The following is a 20,950-nucleotide window of genomic DNA, read 5'->3' on the forward strand; positions in this document are numbered from 1 at the left end:
CAGGGCGCCCCTCCCCGGCCCCCGTGTCTGAGGGGCTGATCTTTCACCATCGAACCCCAGGCCCGTCCCTCCTGCCACCGGACCTTCCGCACGGGGTCCTCCTCGCCAAGGGTCGATCGTCCTCACGTGACCGAGGGATAACGCGGTCCCCCCCGGGGTGTGCGCCCTGGCCCTTGATGAGTGAGCGTGGGGAGGGACGACCGTCTGCGTCATGTGCGACCTCACTCCGACCCAGCGACGGCAGCCACGTGAGTGGCTTCGAGCGTCAAAACTCTCACTGGGGGCGTGGAGGTTCCCGATCTTTTCTGGTTTTGTTTTTAAATATTTCATTTACTTATTTGTCAGAGACAGAGAGAGACTGAGCACAAGCAGGGGAGTGGCCGAGGGAGAGGGAGAAGAGGCTCCCCAGCGAGCAGGGAGCCTGACGTGGGGCTCGATCCCAGGACCCCAAGATCACAACCCGAGTGAAGGCAGATGCTCAACGACTGAGCCCCCGGCGCCCCGAGTGGTGCCACTCTTAACGTTATTCACACGCCAGCTCCGCATCCGTTTTGGTTCTACACGAAGACACGGAAGTGGCCGGCGAGGAATCTGTGCCACCTGCCTCGGGGGCGTGGGCAGCAGAGAAGACACCGGGAGATAGAATGCCCTGCATGGCCTTCGGCGTCCCCACATGCCCCGCATGACCACCCCCTGGGGACCCTGCATGCCCACCAGGCACACCCCTGGGACTCTGTGTGTCTCCCATGAACATCCCCCCAGATCCAGTGCCCCCCATGCACCCACCCACTCCCTGGGACCCCAACACTGCCATGAGCCCCCCACAGGGACCCCACCTTCCTTCTTTCGTGCTTTGCCCACTGTGGTGTGCCCGTCAGCGAAGGCGATCTGTCCCCAGTCTTCCACTTCCAGTGAAATCCGCGCATCTGGGACCGTGGAGGCCAACCCTGGGCGTCTTTCCTGTTGTGTGGCTTGTCTTCCAGTGACTCTCCAGACCGTGCGTCTGCCTCCAGGACCCTCCCCCAAGTCTCCCAGAAGCTGCATTGCTGACGGCAAACACGTCTTTGCTGGTACAAGGCCCGGCCCTTCATGCCTGTCGCCTTCCTGTCCTTGCCGTCGTCACCCCAGCTACCCTGGACGTCCCAGCAGGTCTTCTGTGGAGGGTGCGCCCGTGTGTCAGGACTCAGAGCCCCGCCGGCTGAGCATGTGTCTACGTGATCTTCTTAATGTCAATATGGATTTGTCTGGCCCCTCTGATTATCTTCAGACTGGAAGAGGGCCGATTTCCTCTTAATTGTCTTAGCAAGAGCTAAATTAAATGACATTTAAGAAAACCCTGAGCCCAGGCCATTGCTCTCTGCGGAGGTCCGCTTGCTGTGGGCCACAGTGTCCCGTCGAGGTGGGCCAACCCGTGTCAGTGGGCACCATGGCGCAAGAGCTGAGTCCCACCGGGCGGGGAGGGGGTCCAAGGAATGACTCGTAGGGTCCCTCCCTGCAGTGACAGGTGCCGGGTTTGGAAGAATTCTAGATCTGCCCTTGGTCACACACTTAGCCTCCTGGGGCCTCAGTTTCCCCATCTGTGCAAGGGGATCAGCATTGGGATCGCCTGAGGCCACCACAATGTGGATGGGATGGGCTGTTGTGGGCTGCTGCTCCCCTCCAGCCGCCCGGGGGGCCCTCTGACCCCCTCGCTCGCTCCCCAGGCTGGGTCTGCCTCCCCGGCACAGCGTCCGGATGGTGGCCTGCCTCGCAGGCGTCACCTTCACAGGGAGACCCACGTGGTGACCCCTCCTGCCACCACTCTGTCCCTATTTTGTCGGAGCCCCTGTGCTGACAGGCTGTGCCTGTTGCGCTGTGGCCGCAGGTGGGGCCGAGCCGTGTGCCCGTGCCAGCGGCGGGCACAGCGTCAGCCCCTGGAGAGTGGTGGCCTTCATCACAAATGCTGCATCCACAAGTCGGGGTCGGGGATCAAGGTCAAGCTCAGGGTCCCAGTTCCCTAAAACACAGGTTTTCGATGATAGCAGTGGATAGCCTGGGCTCTTGGGCGCGTCCTTGGGGAGGAAGGGCCGTGTCCTAGTCCAAGTCCAAGTCCCTGCCTCACACTGACCGGCCAGCCCCGTGGGGGCACAGCGCCGCTTCCCATGACACTCCCCTGATTCCCAGGGAGGCCGGGAGCTCTGCCCTCAGGGGCCGGCTCTGACAGCTTAAAAATGGCACCAACGGTCTTTGCAAGACCCTCTCCTTGCCGCCAAGCGAGTCAATGGTCCTGGGACCCCATTCTCTGGCTCCTCCCATCCTAGCCGCGGGTTTTACTCAGTGCCAGCCTGACTGGGGTGAAGGTGAGTGGGTTGGGGGGTGTGACGGGGTGAAGGTGAGTGGGGAGGGGTATGTGATGGATGAAGGTGAGTGGGGGGTATCACAGGGTGAAGGTGAGCAGGGGAGGGGTGTGACGGGAAGGTGAGAGGAGGAGGGGCATGATGGGGGCCTGCATTCCTTTGTTCAAGGGGAGCGGCCCTAACCCTAACCCCTCTGGACAGGAGCAGAAGCAGCTGCAGCAGCCCTTGAGGGCAGGTGGGCCGGGCCACAGGCATCCCCCTAACAATGCACACCCCGCAGCCTCGGGCCTTTGAGCACTGACCAGAAGTCCTGGAGGACTTCCCCGCTGGCCTCCTTCTAGGCCCTCCACTTCCTGGCACCCGCCCCCTCCAGTACCCTGACCTGTGGCGGCAGGGGGAGGGAGAGTGCCGGTGGGAAGGAGGCGGTCCGTACAGAGAAGGGGCGGGGCTCAGGGCCACAGATCCTCTGGCCCGGGGGATCCCTGCCAGCATAGACAGCCTCCACGCACTGGGCACCGGGACGGCGGGCCCTACCCCGGGACGCAGCCGCCAGTGCCTGGGCCGCTGGCCCTGCTGGACACGACAGGTGAGAGGGTCGTTGACATCCCGGCCGCGCTGGGGACAGGCCGTGGGCTGGAGTCCCGGGCGGGGGTCGAGGGCAGGGCCGAGGGAGCTCCCTGTCACCCACTCTGTTACCAGGGATCCCGCCCTCCGCCTCCCCTGCCATAGCTCGGGCGTTACTAGACCTTGGTTCAAGGGACGGTGGTGGCGTCCCTAGTTTGGCTGCAGCTCTGTTCCGACCCCACATCCTTCTGCCCCACAAGTTCCTGGAACTCTGTTCTTTGGCCAGACCTGCCGCAGCCTGGAGGAGGCTCAGGGGCCAGAGGAGAGGGTGTGTTTTCCTCAGGGGGGTCAGGGCAGACTCTAAGAGGGGCAGTGAGGCTTGCTTCCCAGTGGGAGACCTCAGCCGCAGGACGGCCCAGTGTGCCTCCTAGGCTCCCTGCGGCGGGGGGGGGGGGGTCCCACTGGACGTGCCTGGCTGTTTGCGGCATCTTTGGGGCGTCTCTTATTAAAAACCAGAGGAGTCGATGTTGTTTTATTGTTAAATAATGAATGACAAAAGAATCTGGCTTCTTGGTTGAAAGAAACAGACGCACATCCCCCACCCTCCCCGCTCGGTGCTCCATGAGCCTGTGTTTTCTCCCTCCAGACCTGGCTTACTCACTGGGGGCTTCCTTACCAGTGTTCGCGACAATGAGGGCTGTCGCTGGTTGTTACTGTATTATCACACTGCAGTGACTGCTGGTTTAAAGAGCACTTTGTTTTCCCTCTGATGAGGAATTCTACCAGGAGTGGGGCTCTTACCTAAAGCGCAAACATTGGGGCAGCTGGCTGGCCTTCTGAGTATTGTCACTCGAAGTTTCTGTGGTCAGCACCCTGCCCCTGTCCCCCATAAGATCAGGAAACAGGAAGCAGATGGCTGAGTCGCAGGGTTCTGCACGGGTCTCTTTCCCTAGGGGATGTCACTTTGCCTCTGGGACCAGGTGTCCCCATGTGATGAAGTGAGTGGCTTCTCTCCGGGAGGCCAAAGCCCTATTTCAGGGAGACCGTGACCCGGGACGCTTCCCAGCTGCAGCACCTGGTCTCAGGGACGGGATCTGCTCCGCCTGGATGTGGCCAGGCTCCCCCAGGAGCTGTGGCAGGGAGAGGGCTGGGGCTGGGGTAACGGGGAGTTGCTGCTGGTGGCCTTCAGCATCACCCCTCAAACGCCTCTCCCAGAGGGAGGAAAGCCGGTTAGCAGCACCAGCTACCTGTCGCAGTGTGCTCTCCACCCGCGATGAGCCTTTCCCGACCTCCCTGCGCCCCCAACTCTCTCGTGCTCTCGCTGGCCACTTACAGCGTTGAGGGCTGAGTAATGCTGTCACTGCCTCTACTGTCCAGGGCGGGAAACTGAGGTCAGGGCCTCCAGGCCACACTCAGAAAGCTGCCTGTCGGTCTGAGCCGGGTGTGGGCTCCAGCAGCAAACAGGGCAGACAGACCCTGCTCCACGGGCCTCCCCTCCGGGCGGCTGGAGGCCACCCGGCCGGTCTGGGCAGTTGCCCGCAGGGTAGAGACCAGACAGGAGAGATCTTGGCTGAGGCAGGACCCATCGCTGTAGCAGCACACATGTTGACAGTCCGGTGTCGGGCAGGAGGACTCGGGGGCCGGTCCGGGGGCGTCTGGTGTCTTCCTCCAGCGCAGGACCATTTTGTCTCCAAAACCAGATCGAAAAACACATTTTAGGGTAATTATAAAGATGTCCTACCTTCCTTCCTTGAGTTTCTTTCTCGTTCCCTTATTTTTATGTCATGTCCTGTGTTTAGAAACAGCGTGTACGGGCAGGAGTCTTCTCCTCGCTACCTGTGTTGTGCTTGGGGTCAGGACACTGCTGCTGGCCGGCGCTGAGCTTCCCGCGTCCCGCATGGGCCCCGCCGCTGTCCTTCCGGCCTCCGGTTCACCTGGGGACGGTCCGGGAGCGCCGCCGGAGCGGCGGCGCCTCCTGGAGCCGGAGCCTCGGAGGGAAGGCCAGACCCGGGACAAAGCAGAGGATTGGGACGCGGGAAGGCCTGGGGAGCCGTGCTTAGCTTCTGGCTCCATGAGCAGCCATGGGAGCGTCCCTGCGGGCTCGGACGGGGACTTGCTGCCAGGTGGGTGTGCGAGGCACTGAGACGCCGAGGACGCCTGACTGTCCAGGACGCCTGACTGTCTGTCTGATGCCTTGCGCCTAACTTGTGCGATGCACGAACTGAGGAAAAAGCATCTGAAAGTCCTTTGAGGAGGAGGACGTGCATGTGAGCTCGCGGGACGACTCGCTTCTGCGTGTGTAAGCGTCCCCATCATGGGGGCCGCATCTGGACTTGCCATTGAGCTTCGCTGAGCCACCAGAGGCGTGCACAGTCACACCCAAACCGTCGGGGGCGTGCATGTGAGTGTGTGCAGCGGCCGGCCCGGAGGTTGCCCTCGGGTCCGCGGCCACTCCCCCCTAAACACACACGATGTTGACTGAAGAACTGGGTGCGCAATGAAACACCCGATTTTCTTGTCTTTTCTTTTTTTATTAACATACAATGTAGCATTAGCCCCAGGGGTACAGGTCTGTGAATCGCCAGGTTTACACACTTCACAGCACTCACCATAGCACACACCCTCCCCAATGTCCATAACCCACCCACCCTCTCCCCATCCCCCTCCTCCCTGCAACCCTCTGTTTGTTCTATGAGATTAACAGTCTCTTATAGTTTGTCTCCCTCCCAATCCCATCTTGTTTCATTTTTCCCTCCCTTCCCCCCATAAACCCCTCGTCCTGCCCCTCAAATTCCTCATATCAGGGAGATCATATGATAATTGTCTTTCTCTGATGGACTTATTTCACTCAGCATAATACCCTCTAGTTCCATCCACATCATCGCAAATGGCAAGATTTCATTTCTTTTGATGGCTGCATAGTATTCCATTGTATATATGAACCACATCTTCTCTATCCATTCATCTGTTGTTGGACATCTAGTTTCTTTCCATAGTTTGGCTACTGTGGACATTGCTGCTATGAACATTTGGGTGCACGTGCCCCTTCAGATCACTACGTTTGTATCTTTAGGGTAAATACCCAGTAGTGCGATTGCTGGGTTGCAGGGTAGCTCCATTTTCAACTTTTTGAGGAACCTCCATGCTGTTTTCCAGAGTGGCCGCACCATCTTGCATTCCCACCAACAGTGTAGGAGGGTTCCCCTTTCCCCGCATCCTCATCAGCATCTGTTGTCTCCTGACTTGTTAATTTTAGCCATTCTGACTGGTGTGAGGTGGTATCTCATTGTGGTTTTGATTTGTATTTCCCTGATGCCCAGTGATGTGGAGCACTTTCTCATGGGTCTGTTGGCCATCTGGATGTCTTCTTTGCAGAAATGTCTGTTCATGTCCTCTGCCTATTTCTTGATTGGATTATTTGTTCTTTAGGTGTTGAGTTTGATAAGTTCTTTGTAGATTTTGGACACTAGCCCTTTATCTGATGTGTCGTTTACAAATATCTTAGTTGTGTTTTGGTTTTATTGACTGTTTCCTTTGCTTGGATGATCTGTCCATTTCAGTGAGGGAGGTGTTAAAGTCCCCTACTATTACTGTATTATTGTCAATATGTTTCTTTGATTTTGTTATTAATTGGTTTATATAATTGGCTGCTCCCACGTTAGGGGCACATATTTGAAATTGTTAGATCTTCTTGTTGGACAGACCCTTTATGTATGATATAGTGTCCTTCCTCATTTCTTATTATAGCCTTTGGCTTAAAATCTAAATTATCTGAAATAAGGATTGCCACCCCAGCATTCTTTTAATGTCCATTAGCCTGGTAAATTGTTTCCCACCCCCTCACTTTAAATCTGGAGGCGTCTTTGGGTCTAAAATGAGTTTCTTGCAGTCGGCATACCGATGGGTCTTTTTTTTTTTTCATCCATTCTGACACCCTGTGTCTTTTGATTGGGGCATTTAGCCCATTTACATTCAGGGTAACTATTGAGAGATATGAACTTAGTGCCATTGCATTGCCTGTCGGACGACTGTTACTGTGTATTGTCTCTGTTCCCTTCTGGTCTGTTAATTTTAGGGTCTCTCTTTGCTTAGAGGACCCCTTTCAATATTTCCTGTAGAGCTGGTTTGGTGTTTACAAATTCTTTTAGTTTTTCTTTGTCCTGGAAGCTTTTAATCTCTCCTTCTATTTTCAGTGATAGCCGAGCTGGATATAGTATTCTTGGCTGCATGTTTTTCTCGTTTAGTGCTCGGAATATATCATGCCAGCTCTTTCTGGCCTGCCAGGTCCCTGTGGATAAGTCTGCTGCCAATCTAATATTTCTACCATTGTATGTTACAGACTTCTTGTACTGAGCTGCTTTCAGGATTTTCTCTTTGTCACTGAGACTTGTACGTTTTACTATTAGATGACGGGGTGTCGACCTATTCTTATTGAGTTGAGTGGAGTTCTCTGTGCCTCCTAGATTTTGGTGTTTGTTCCCTTCACCAAATTAGGGAAATCCTCTGCTATAATTTGCTCCAATATACCTTCTGCTCCCCTCTCTCTTTCTTTTTCTTCTGGGATCCCAATTATTCTAATGTTGTTTTGTCTTATGGTATCACTTATCTCTCGAATTCTCCCCTCGTGGTCCAGTAGTTGTTTGTCTGTCTTTTGCTCAGCTTCTTTATTCTCCGTCATTTGGTCTTCTAGATCATTAATTCTCTCTTCTGCCTCATTCATCCTAGCAGTGAGAGCCTCCATTTTTATTGCACCTCATTATTAACTTTTTAAATTACAACTTGGTTAGATTTTAGTTCTTTTATTTCTCCAAAAAGGGATTCTCTAATATTTTCCATGCTTTTCTTGAGCCCAGCAAGCACCTTGATAATCGTCATTCTGAACTGTGGTTCTGATATATTACTTATGTCCCTATTGATTAGGTCCCTAGACTTCGGTACTGCCTCTTGTTCTTTTATTTATTATTATTTTTTTTTTGTTGTTTTCCTGCCTTATCATTTTATCCAGATAAGAATAGATGAATAAGAGAACAAAATACTAAAAGGGTAGCAATGACCCCCCAAAAATATACACTAACCAAATCAGATGAGACCCAAAACTGGGGGGGAGAAAAAAACTGGAAAAAAAAGAAAAAATAGGGGCGCCTGGGTGGCTCAGTGGGTTAAGCCGCTGCCTTTGGCTCAGGTCATGATCTCAGGGTCCTGGGATCGAGTCCCGCATCGGGCTCTCTGCTCAGCGGGGAGCCTGCTTCTCTCTCTCTGCCTGCCTCTCTGCCTACTTGTGATCTCTGTCTGTCAAATAAATAAATAAAATCTTTAAAAAAAAAAAGAAAAAAAAGAAAAAAAATATATATATTAGACTGGTGAGTAGAACATAGCCAAACACTTGGTTTTGGGTATTTTGGTCTGTTAGAAGAAACTACCTCCCAAAATTTTAAAGAAAGAAAAACTTATATGTATGCAGAAAACTAAGGGTAAACACGATGAAGGGATGGAATATGACTGTAAAGATAAAAATTTAAAAAGATTTTTAAAAAGGAATTGATATGATACGAAGTAGGTTGAAAAAGGAGTAAGGAAAGGGGTGTCTGGGTGGCTCAGCTGTTAAGCCTCTGCCTTTGGCTCAGATCATAATCCCAGGGTCCTGGGATCAAGCCCTGCTTTGGGCTCCCTGCTTCACTGGAAGCCTGTTTCTCCCCCTCACGCTTCCCCTGCTTATGCTCCCTCTCTCGCTGTCTCTCTCTCTGTCACATAAATAAATAAAAATCTTTTTAAAAAATGAACAAAGAAAAGAGAAAAAAAGGAAAGTATGTGATCAGACTGGAGACTAGAACAAAGCCAAGTGCTACATTTAAAGTATATTTTGATCTATTAGAAGAAATTGTATCCCAAATTTTTAAAGAAAAAGAACCTTTATGTATACTAAAAATAAGGTTAAATACAATGAAGGGATAGAATATACCTATAACAATGAAAATTTAAAAAGATTTTTTTAAAAGGTAATGATAAGATAAAATAATTTAAAAGGTTAAAATAGGAAAGAGGAAAAGTTAAAATATAGAGTAAGCAGAAATAAAGTTAAAACAAATTTAACTTTGCAATACTAACGGATCATGGGAAAAGCCATGAATTCTATGCATTGCTTCCCCCAGCTCTGGAGTTCGCGGTTCTCCTAGTCGGTGAGCTTGGTCTTGGCTGGATGTTCTGCTGATCTGGGGGCGGGGCTGTTGCTCTGATTCTCAAGTGTCTTAGCCTGAGGTGGAATTGCACCGGCCTTGCCAGGGGTCGGGCTAAGCAATCTGCTCAGGTTCGCGCTCGAACTTTTGTTCCCCGAACGGTTTTCATAGAGTCCGGAGGACGGGAAGGAAGATGGCAGACTCCCAGTCTCCAGCCAGGAGGAGGCGAGAGCTTGGGGCCCTGCTCCTCTGTGTGCCTGCAGAGAGAAGCCATCAGTCCCTCCCATCTCCCTGGTCCCCAGCCTCACTCTGGGCTCACCCGGCCTGTGACGGAGCGTCTCTGTCTCTGGCGCACAGCCCCGTTTGGAGTCTCGAAACCCAGCACATTCCTGCTGCAGGCTCCTGAGCCACTCCCCCTGGGGGAGGAAGACGAGTCTCCACAGATCTGCCACTTGCGGGGTCCCTGTTCTAAGGGCAGTGGCCCGACTGTGCTTCGGATCATGGTTTAAGGTGACCCCGACCTGAGAACCCACTCCTTGGCTCCGTCTCTGCAGCCGGCTTTCCTGCTCCGATACCTGCGAGCTCTGCCTCACTCAGGCACCCCCGATCCTCCGGTGACCCTGCGGCACCTGAAACCACACTGTCCCTGCGAAGGCTCCACCCCCCACTTGGCCTCTGGAGTGACGTCCCTCCGTGGAGCCGACTTCTAGAAGTTCGGATTTTGTGCTCCGCTGCTTGCTGGGAGCTGGCCCCTCCCCCACAGTCTATCTTCCCATCGCTTTGGACTCACTTCTCTGCACGTTCTACCTTCCAGAAAGTGGTCGATTTTCTGTTCCTAGAATTGCTGCTCCTCTTCTCTTCGATCTCCTGTTGAGTGTGTCAGTGTTCGGAAGGTCTGATAACTGTCCAGCTGATCGCCTGCTGCTGATGTCGTCTTGGTCTCCTGCCCCTCCGCCACCCCGTTTTTCTTTCAGCCTGATTTCATTTTGGAATCACGGGGATCGAGATAGTTAAGCTTCGAAAAAGCAAACCCAACAGCCTGTCTGGACTCGGCGCGGATTCTCTCCTGGCTAGCTGCCTGGGCTGGGCCGCTGCCGCGCTTGGCGTGGGTGTCTGTGTGTGAACGGTGCCTGGAAGGGAGGCCTCCCCGCCTTCCCCGAGACACACCCCAGGGAAGAACGTTAGACGAATGAGAAACCCAGACGTCGAGACTCGAGGCAGAAGGTCTCCTTTCTGGCTGCTTTCCTGAGTTCCGTGACACCTAGAATGATGTCTGCCCACAGATCCCGGGACACCTGAAGCGGCGGCTGTAGCCCAAGAACTTATTCTGCTACTTGAGTTTGGAGGTAGACAGCCCAGGCCTGTCTTTCAGCTCTGCCATCCTGCAAGTGTGGCCTCCATTCGCAAGGTGCCCTCAGGGCCCAGAATGACCTCTGGGGCTTCGCCTTTATGCCCCTATTCCAGGTAGCAGAAAGGCTGACAGGGAGAAAGGCTGAGGGACGGGCTCCTCTGAGAGATTTCCTGCAGGACCTAATGAACACTCTTCGTTTCGGTGGATGATAAATGGTCAGGCATGACCTCTGCTGAGGGTTGCCAGGATGAAGGCTTTGGGGGACATACAGACCAGGGTGGGCATTGGTTTGGGGATGAGCCCTGGGGGCACTGAATCTCAGGCAAGAGGACAGGGCAGGGAGAAGATGTCCCCGCTCGCCTCATAGGGGTCACCACTGTGGGGTCCGATATCGGGTGTCGAACCCTGGAGCAACGGGGGCTGAAGGGAGTCCGCGGCCGGCAGCTCCCGCTTCCAGCTGTGGGGACACGGAACTGGGAGTGAGGCTGCGTGGTGCCGACACGTGTCCTTAGGAAAGACACCGAGGAGCCAAGTGGGGACATTTCAGGTCGGTGGGGGGGAGGGACGCCCTGCCCTGATTTCCTGCCCTGAAAAGAGGCATCCGTGCCTGTGGGTGGGCTGGGGTCTTCCAGAGGCCGCTTTGGTCACCTGAGGGGGGAGTGGCCTGGGCAGAAAGTGGGTCTGGGGGGACCCCGCTCTGAACCCAACCTGTTGCTGACGGTTCCTCATTTGTCCTCCTTCTAGAAGGGTTTGTGAGGAGAAAGAAGGCCTCCCTTCGGTTTGTGGGGTCTCTGCTCGTGGTGTCTGCTGCCATTCTGACCGTCGGCCTCGCCGCCACCACCAGGACAGAGAACGTGACCGTGGGGGGCTACTACCCAGGGATCATCGTGAGTGCTGCTGCCCGCGGGGCCTGTTGGGAGGGCCATGGGGGGTGACACTCTCCACTCCAGTTCATGGGGTTGGAGTGTAAGGCGGGGAAGCCGCTGTGGGTGGTTGTGGTCAGCAGAATCTGCCCCCAGAGGCACCTGTGTCCTCCCTGGGCCCTGTGGCTGTGCCGGCTGCTGGCTGGCCTGCCCTAAGAGACACCATCATCCTGCCTCGCGTGGCCGGGGTGGTGTGAGCATGGGGGGCCCATGGGAGTGCAGGAGGGCAGGTGCACGGTCGGAGCTGGGAAGAGGGGAAGGTGCTGGTGGTGGAGGACGCCCAAGCTGGCCATGGCCCGGGCGCCGGAGCAGGACAGACCCTGGCCTGGACTCGGCCCAGGACCTCCAGATGGAACCCACCCCAAAACAGCATGCTGACTGCACCCTGTCTGGGAGAACAGACACGCGTCTCAGTGGAGGCCGGCCGAGGAGCCCCAACTGTCGTTGTGCCAGTCAGTCCCTCTCCTGGGGCAGCAGGAGGGGCCGCCATCCACGCCGCACTTAGGCTGCGGGCAGGAATGCCCCCGGTAGACAGGACAGCCTACTGAGATTGGCAGGAAGTGCTCCCCAACTCAGGATGGTCGAGGGGACTTTTCGGATTGTGAATTCACGTGCACCGTTGTTAGCAGTAGACTGTGCTCCCAGGGTCCCCACTGCGCCTACTTTATTTTATTCACCATCTGCATGACCTGCCCGTGCAGTGTTTGAGGCGACATAAAGAGTGATTGTGCAGAGAAAGTCTCAGCAGTGAAGTCTTCAGAGCTGCCTGTATTCTGGGCGCCCCACCTTTCTGCCGGGGGTGGTGGGGGGAGGGGACCCCGGGCACCGTGTCGAGGTGTTGAGGGCCGTCGGCTCTGAGGGAACTGGGTTCCGGGACCAGGCCGGTTCCGAAGGCTATGGAGGAGCAGACGGAATGCGCAGGAAAATGCGGGGAAGTCTGTCCCGTCTGCGGAGACGACGGCAGGACAAACCGGGGCTGTGCGTCCCAGCCCCTCCTGTGGGACCGAGGGCGGGAGTCGGTGAGCCGTCCCTGTAGTGATGCTGGCATGGGATTCTGACGCTTCTGAACTGAGCCGCTGGACTGTGGTATGTCGAAGCTGCACAAGGCGAGAACCTTCCTCCTTCCTCCATGAGAATTCTTAGACCCTCGGTGACAGCGTCTCCACGGATGAGGCTGCGCAGCCACGAGCGGCTCTGACTTTAGGGCGCTGAATTTGACACAGTGACCTAGCGCGCCCGCCATGGTGCTGCTCTGTGGGTCAGTGCCCCAAACTCCGATGTACGCCCGACCGCCAGCTGGGGCCCCCCAGCCACCTGCCGCCAGTGGCCCAGCCCCCCGTCCCCCCGTCAGCCACCGCGCACGGCGATGTCCTCGGGCGCCGGTCAAGCTGACAGACGTGACAGACAGACGTCTCCCGCCAGGTGGACACAGTCAGTGGACGGGTCCCTGTGCCCCGCCTTGGATCCCTCGCTCTGGAGCGAGCACAGCCAGGGTAGGCTTCTCCAACAGCCCGCCACCCCTCGTCCGGACACAGGAAGGCCCCTCGGCGACCTCCCAGTACGGGAGCCTCCTTCCTCTCTCTCCTCCCCTCCCCGAGGCTACCTGTCCACCTGCTCACCTGAGCCCGACGCTCCCCTGTGCTTGGCCTCAGCAGTGTCCGTGGGCGACTGGCAGCTCCTTGTCTGCCCTCCTGGGTCTGGTTCTGGGTCCTAGTGTCTCACCCGAGGAGCTGTCCTCCGGCTCGGACTTCAGACTGGCCCGGGAGAAGCATCAGGTGGGCTGCTCGCCTGATGGGCCGAAGCAGAAGACGGGCCGGCGGGGCTCTGGGCCACCGTGAGGGGCTGTCCCCCCATGCCGGCTGAGGGGGGCCCGTGGGACGCTCCTTTCTGCGATCAGGACTTGAAGTAGTTGAACATGGAAGTTGAGACGCGTCAGGTTTCGGCAACCTCGATTCCAGTCACCGGCATAGCCTGAGCCCGAGAAGCCCACCCCAGCGGGCAGGGGCCTGCCTGCTTCTCGGGGGTCAGGGCGGCAGGGGGGTGGGACCAGCCGGCCTTGTCCCTTGGCCGAAAGCCTTCTAAGGGTGGCAATGTCCTGGGCGTTGCTTGCGTGAGGGCCGGCCGGCGGCTCGGGCGCTAACCAGGGGCTTTCCCCCTGTTCTTCCTTCTGTGCAGCTCGGCTTTGGAGCTTTCCTAGGAATTATTGGCCTCAACCTAGTGGAGAATAGAAGGCAAATGGTAAGAATGTACACGATTTCTTTTGAATGCGGGGTCATAGGGTGTGCCCTGACCAGAGTATGTTATGGCTATAGCTGGGCATCCTAGGAAAGCCGCCCACCCCAGTCCAGCAACCTAGGATCTGGGCTCACGTTCCCCAGGCTGTGCACTGCACAACTCTGGACTTGGGGCTTAGTGGGTGTCCTTCACAGTTAGTCTGAGTGAGCGGGGCTTCCAGCTTCGTGGGTGCCTCCTACAACCTAGCCGCTGATGTTGAGGCACAGGAAGAAAAGTTCAGGGTGTGGGGTGTGTTGGGTATGGGCTCTCCCAAGCTGAGGAGAGATGGGGAGTAGATGGACAAGCAGAGGGGCCCAGGGCTCTGACGGGCTTTACAGAGGAGGAGACACGGGGTGTATGAATGCCAACCTTGATCAGTTTTCTGAACATTGTACCTTGATTCATGATTTCAATGTCGTGTCTGTTTGCTGATGTGCTGTTTTGGGGCTGGAGCTCCGAGAAGAGTAAGTCATTTTCCCAGTCCACGGCGGCAGCGAGTGTTGAATTTTGAGAGGTTTTCAGAGGGGTTTGGGGCCACGTGGCCGTGTCTGACTGCTCTCCAGCCACAGCCTCTCGGGCTCTCACGGTGTGCGACGGCTGCGGCAGAGGACCCTACGTGTCGCTGCTCCTGGCTGACAGCGAAGGTCTGTGGCTGAGCCGTGGTAGCCACTGTCGTCACCCACACCGAGGCAACGGCCCCTGGGGCAGAAGGGGTGAGGGGCAGGTCCTGGGATGGGGCTTGGGAGCGAGCAGGTCAGAGAGGTCTGGGTTCTGGCAGAAACAAGAGTTTTATCTTTAGTATTGGGGTGGGGGTGCCTGCTCTGGGCCGCCGGCTGCACAGAGGTGGACAGAGGGCCCCGGGGCTTCTGCCACACGTCTGGGGGGCATGGGACCCCACGCTGCTTGCCTTGCGCAGGCCCCTCTGCCCGGAGTCTCTCGCAGGCAGGGGGGAGGGGCAGGACCCAAGAAACAGAAGCACCCTGGCTCCTGGGTCTGCCCGAGGACACCCTGGAGGGGGTCCCCTAGAGATTCCCATGAGACCCTTTCCGTGCCCTCCCCCAAGCGATGTTTAAGAACCTTTAGGAGGAGAAACAGATTTCCTTCCATGCTGAACCCCATTAACATGTGACCGTCCCTGGGGAGGTCAGGGGCTCGCAGCTGCATGAAGGGCATAAGGCACAGGGCTTGGAAAGAGGGTCCTGGCCGGGGCCACGCGGGGAGAAGCTGCAGCCCTGGCCTCCGCTGTCTGGGGTTGCTGTCCCCGGGGCCATCCCTCCTCCGCTCCTGCCCAGCTCTACCTTCCTGCTGAGGAGGCTGGTGTTGACACGCTTCTCCACACCATTTCCCCGATGGGCAGGACGGCTGTGATGTGGGAGGGCAGGCGACACACCCGTGGTGAGCGGGCCAGCACCCTCATGGGCGGTGCGGACCCAACCTGGTTCATGGGCACCTGTTTCCTCCCCCCTTCAGAAAAGCGTCATCGAGATATAATTCACACATTTAATGTGTTAAACTCTGTGAATGTTAGCGGTTGGCGGGTACGCCACTGTCACCGGAGCCAAGTGGAGGACGTTTCCACCCTGTCAGCCAGAAACCTGCGCAGTCAGTCCTCGGGCCCCCGTCCCCCATCTGCAGCCCCAGGCGCCGCGATCAACTTTAGGTCTGGACCGCAGTGTGCCCGGTTCCTGTCACTCAGGCTCAGCTGCTCTGTGGCCGTGTCAGGACAACGTTGCTTTATGGCTGAGTCGCGCTCTGGCAAACGGATGGGCCACTGTGTGTACCATCATCAGTGATGGGCACGGTGGCCATTGCCGCCTGGGGCGTGGGTGAACAGGGCTGCTGTGGATATTCAAAGACCCATGTTTTCATGGCTAGGAGTGGGACGGCCGAGTCCACGGCAATCCTTGACAGAGCCGCCAGCCTATTTCCCAGAGCAGCTGTGCCACCCCGTGTCCCCAGCTGCCGCGCACGAAGGCTCCGGGCTCTTCAAGCCGGCTGACACACGGGCTCAGCTGTCTGGTGGGCATGATGTGGGATCTCGTAGATTCCTTGATCACTGGTGACCTGGGGCCTCCCTTCATGGGCTCAGGGCCTTTTCTCTGTGCAAACGGCCGTTCACATCCTCGGCTGATTTTTAAGTTGGTGACTTGTCAGAGTCCTTGACATGTTCCCACCCAAGCCCCTCGTCACCCTTGAAAGACACGTGACCTGCAAACATTCGCTCCTGTCTGTGGGCTCTCTTCCCCTTCACGACGGTCGCCTTGGAGACACAGGATTTGCGGTTTCGGTGCAGCCCGGTTTGAGTGTCTCTCTTCCGTTGTTCGTGCTCTCGGTGCCATTTCTTTCTTTCTTCCTCTCTTTCTCTCTTAAAGTTTCATTTATTGAGAGAGTGAGCGAGCATGGGTGGGTGGGGCAGAGACAGAGGGAGGGAGAGTCTCCAGCAGACTGGGGGCTGAGCACAGAGCCCAGTGCGGGGCTCCCCCTCCCAGCTGGGAAGATCGTGACCCGAGCCCAAACCAAGAGTCAGACACTTAGCTGACTCCGTCACCCAGGTGCCCCCGCTGGTGCCATTTCTAAGAATCCCACGGCAGCTCTGAGATCATGAAGACCCACCCCATGCTTTCTGAGTTTCGTCACTTACATGTAAGTCTTTGGTCCGTGTTGAGTGAATAAACATTCACCTTCAAACATTCACATCCACACCCCACCTTCGTGTGGCCGCTCCCTTGGGGGGAGTCCGGCTTCTCCCCATTGAATGGGTCTCGACGAGCTTGGTGGTCGCCTCTTGGCCACACGTGTGTGCATCTGCTGTTGGGCTCTCGGTTCCGTCCTTTCCGTCCACAGGTCGGTCTGTCTGTCCGTGCGCAGTGTCTCACTGCTGCTTTGTAGTGGGTCTTGAAATCAGAACACGAGTCTTCTGCTCTGTTTCTCTTTTTCGGGATTGTTCTGGTCATTCTCTGTGCGATTTCATGTGAGTTTTCCAACCAGCTCGCCCTTTCCTGCAGCAAGGTCAGCTGGGGTTCTGACAGGGATTGTGCCCGATCTACAGGTCACTTTACAGGGTGTCGCCGGCGTACCGATGCTATGTGTCCTGACCCGTGAATGTGGGACGTGTTCCTGTGTCTTCTGGATCCATTTCATTTCCCTCAACAATGCTCTGTTGTGTTAAGAGTCTGTTTTGTGCTTCTTTTGCTAAGTGTTTTCCTCAGTGTTTTGTCCTTTCGGAGGTTATCATGAACAGAATTTTCTCCCTAACGTCGCGCTCGGATGGCGCGTGTGTGAAAATGCAGTAGATTCTCCGTGTCGCTCTTGTATCCTGTAGCTGGTGGGACTCATTCTCTTGCTCTGACAGATTCCAGGGGCTTCCTCAGGACTCTGCGTCCATCAGGTCATGTTACCTGGAAGTAGAGGTAGTTTCACTTCCTCTTTCCCATCTGGATGCTGGAGGCCTGATTCAGGGCTCCAGTCAGAGGACAGCAGTGAGGGGCCCTCTTGCCTGCAGGCGTCCCTGCGCACCAGACCCGAACCTTCAGAGGACTGTGACGCTGGGACCGTCTCGGTTCTCCTTGTCAGGAAGAAGCCCTCCAGGCTGACTTCGTAGGACGCGAGTACCCGCGGACTCTGTACTTCCTGCTGATGCTGACTGAAACCTGTGTCCACCACTAGGAGCCGTGTGACCCGGGGGCGCTGACTGGGCCCTTTTGGGCCCCGGTTTCCTCATTCCCGGGGCTGCTGGGAGCACCCAACACAGTGCTGGCCCAGAGCAGGTGTCCCACCACGGTGGCCACAGTCAGACCCGGTTCTCAGGCACCCAGGCCTCCAGGGCATTTGGGTTCCCGAGCGGTAAACGGCCGACAGAACGCATTTCATGTGCGCCCAGGTAGGTGAGGGAGCTTTCTTCTTCCTGATTCTTTTCACTTTCCTCCGATAGACATTTTAAGCATCTGCAAAAGTAGGCAGAGGACGTAAGTGAACCTCGTGGTCATCTCGGCCCCACCCCTTCCTTCCCTTCCCATTCTGTGTGGAGCAAATACCAGACATAGTACTGTTTCATCTATAAATAGTTCACTCTGTCGGAAGGTTCGGGGTAGAATCTGGGAGCGTGGCCTTGCCGTCACCTCTGCCCGCCTCTAGTGAGTCTCCTGCGATGTCTTAAGAATGCCCAGAATGAGCCAACTTTTCATATTTTTCTATTAATGGCGAGTTACTGCCTTCTCCTGCCCTGGACAGATGCACGAGTCATCAATTTCACTGCCTGCTCTGCCGTCCACACGGCCCCAGAGCCGGGAGGACACTCCAGGGACCGACAGCGCATGCGAACCACCTAGTCTGTCCCTGTACGTGTGAGACCCACGCAGACACGCACAGACACAGACACACGCAGACACAGGCAGACACACAGACACACATAGACACACAGGCACAGACGCACAGACACACGCAGACACAGGCAGACACACAGACACACGCAGACACACAGATGCACACAGACACACAGACACACACAGACACACACACAGACACGGCAACTCTCCTGGGACCTGGTGTAAAGTCCACGGAACCTACCGGGCTGCTGGGAGTCGACATGCAGAGAAATGTCTCCTGCCGTGAGTTAGGACCCCAGGCGGCCTTTGTTCGGTCCAGGGGAGCTAGTCTTGCTGTGTCGTGTGATGGGGCCCTGGCTCTGTCCCCCACCATCCTTCACCTCTTCTGCTTCGGGTCTGGACAACGCGAGACCCTCACCAGCCTTACTGGGGGGCGTCCAGCCCCTTAGCTCCGCACACAAAAGCCGAGACAGCGGGGTCCCCAGGACCAGCCTGGGACACCCTTTGCGGCACTGAGGAGCCCGAACATGGACATGGGAAGGTGCCCGGGGGCGGTGGAGGGTGGACCCTCCCTGCAGCGTCTGACTGGCCCTCGGCCCCACTCCCGGCACGGGAACGCGCAGCTCCTTCACCCTTCTCCTCTCCGACTCCTTGGGCCGTGCCGGTGCGGGGGGGGGTTGAAGGACAAGGGTGACCACTTCTTCCGGGCAGAGACGCCACTACCTACACCCTCCAGAAGTCTGGTTCGTGTTGGGAGGAGGGCAGGCATGCGGGGTGGATGGAGAAGCTGCAGGAGCTGCCCCGACCCCCACCACGGGCCCCACGGAGGCTTGTGATGGGAAAGTAGGTCCAGCTCTGGTTTTGAAGCCCGGGAGCTGAGGCCTGGGACCGTAGGAGCCTGCTTCACAGCAGCCGTGATCACGTGAGGACTGTTCTGGATGGGGGCTGCCCACCTGGAGCTCCGCCGGGGGCCACCTGCCAGGCCCCACCCCGTCACCCACCTCTGTCCCGCCTGCACGGCCTCCTTCCTTTCTGCACAGCACTGGCGGCAGGGGTAGGGTGCGGAGAGCCATGCAGGGGCTGCGTGCGTCGTGTGCTGGGGCAGCACGTGCCGCTCTAGAGGGAGCGTCCTGCGACCCTTAGTTTTCCTGCGTCCTCCGTGACTCCCACTCGCTGGTCTTGTGAGCCAACATCCTGGGGCCGCTCATCCCGCCGACCATACCGGGTGCTCCTGGGTGTCCGTTTCCACGGGTTCGTGCTCACAAAGGGGCTGGAATTTGTTTCCGCTGCCATGTATCCCCATGACGCCTGCCTGGGAAATCTGAGTGGTTTCTGGACGGGTGCAAATATGTCCCCGTTTAGAAAGGGCCTGGGAACCTTCTGCTGGAGAGCCATAGCCAGTGTGTTGTGACTGCCCGGCCACAGAGAGCAAGGGACACCTGCAGCTTCAGCGAGTGTCAGGGGACGCTGGGCTCGCGGCCGCGTTGTAGGAACAGAAATGACTGATTTCACCTCAAAGCAGTCACACCGGCAGGAACGGCCACTGCTGCTCAGAGGGCATTGGTCTCCCTCGTGCGTCCTCTGTCCTGTGCGGGGACCACCGCTTCTCTCCCTGTGCACAGCTGGCTGGGCACTGGGACGGGCTCTGGTCTCCATGGCAGATAGGGCACCCGGCGGGGGCTGCGCAGGGAGCGGCGGTGAAGGCCAGAGGCTCAGGAGGGCTGGTCCCGAGGCTGGGACTGGGGGTCGGAAGTGCCGAGTGGGCTGGAGCTGGAAGGTGAGCTCGCCGTGTGGACTCGTCCCCTGGGGCTGCGTGTGCCCGGGCTCTGCCCCCAGCGCGGGTCCCGTCGGTCTTACCTCGGCCCCGTCTGCAGACCCGCTCGTGTCTCCCCTGCGGTTCCCAAGGCCGACTCTGTCTCACTTTGTGGGAGATCCGCGGTTTCCTCTCGCCCCGTGCGGGTGATTTCTGCTTCCAGGAATCGGATCGTCTCCGTGGCCACAGTTGTTGGCACAATAGTTCCCCACCTCTTCTTATAACCCTTGTAATTTCTGTAAAGTTGATAACGATGTTCCCAAGTTCACTTCTGATTTTAGTCATCTGGTTTTTGGTTCCTGTCCTCTGAGTTCAGCTACAGACGTGGCAGCTTTGTTGATGTTTTCAAAGAGGCGACTTCCGGGAAGGCTGGTTGTCGTCGGTTTCCCTCTCTGTGCTTCCTCTCCGCGCTGATCTCTGCCCTTTCCGCGGCTGGCTGGGAGCTGGCGTCCGGGGCCTGACCAGAGCCGCCTGCTTCGTCCATGTGTTTGCAGCCAAGAGTCCCGCCGACCTGCGGCTGCTCCCCGAGCACTTGATTTCAACCCGTTCACCTCAGCCCGGGCATGGCCTCTCTGCCGACGTCTTCTTTGACCCACTGGTTGTTTAAGGTTGTGATGTTGGGTTTCCACACATCTGCGGATTTTCCATTTTTCCACCCATGGTTGATTTCCAGCCCCGTCCTTGTGGTTGGAAACAGGAAGATGTGGACGGCGGGAGCGTGGGTGGCCTGCGGCCTGGGGGGGTCACAGGGGAGGCAGGGTGGTCCATGTGGTGACGTGCACCAGGGCGAGGCTCAGGGCCCCAGGGTCCCCAGCAGGGGGACTCCAATCGCAGAGGGGTAGATGGTACAAAGGTGACGAGGGACGCACGGGGACGAGGGACACCCTGTGAGGGACGGCCCAGGAATCCCGGCCCCTGCTTTGGGGTGTCAGGAGCCCGCGGGCTCCCTAGTGAGGGCCTGGTGACTTCCTCCTTGGCAGACCATGTCCCTGCCAGCTTAGTCCACGTAGTGCCCCAGGCGGTGGACTGAGCCCCTGCACCTGCGCTGGGGGCCATCTGCCCCTTCTGATTAACCCCCTTCTGTCGGCGCGGATGTCTCCCTGAGCCCCGTGGCCTGACCGCTGTGCCAGGCCTGTGTCCCGACCGCTGTGCCAGGCCTGTGTCCCGACCGCTGTGCCAGGCCTGTGTCCC

General features: G+C 57.3%; 1 protein-coding gene across 1 annotated transcript in view; it reads left to right on the plus strand.

Moving 5' to 3' along the window:
- Positions 1–1,426: 1,426 nt before the first annotated feature.
- The window catches only part of LOC111146950 (transmembrane protein 255B), a 40,091-nt gene continuing 20,567 nt past the window's right edge, over positions 1,427–20,950 (plus strand). Inside the window, exons 1-7 of the mRNA XM_022502695.1 lie at positions 1,427–1,431; positions 1,704–1,781; positions 1,865–1,973; positions 2,301–2,339; positions 2,826–2,922; positions 11,169–11,311; positions 13,523–13,585. Coding sequence (XP_022358403.1) covers positions 1,427–1,431; positions 1,704–1,781; positions 1,865–1,973; positions 2,301–2,339; positions 2,826–2,922; positions 11,169–11,311; positions 13,523–13,585 — 534 coding nt within the window. The remainder of the gene's footprint in view (positions 1,432–1,703; positions 1,782–1,864; positions 1,974–2,300; positions 2,340–2,825; positions 2,923–11,168; positions 11,312–13,522; positions 13,586–20,950) is intronic.

The sequence above is a fragment of the Enhydra lutris genome, unplaced genomic scaffold (genome assembly GCF_002288905.1).
Source record: "Enhydra lutris kenyoni isolate GAN:26980312 unplaced genomic scaffold, ASM228890v2 scaffoldscaffold15, whole genome shotgun sequence".
Lineage (NCBI taxonomy): Eukaryota > Metazoa > Chordata > Mammalia > Carnivora > Mustelidae > Enhydra > Enhydra lutris.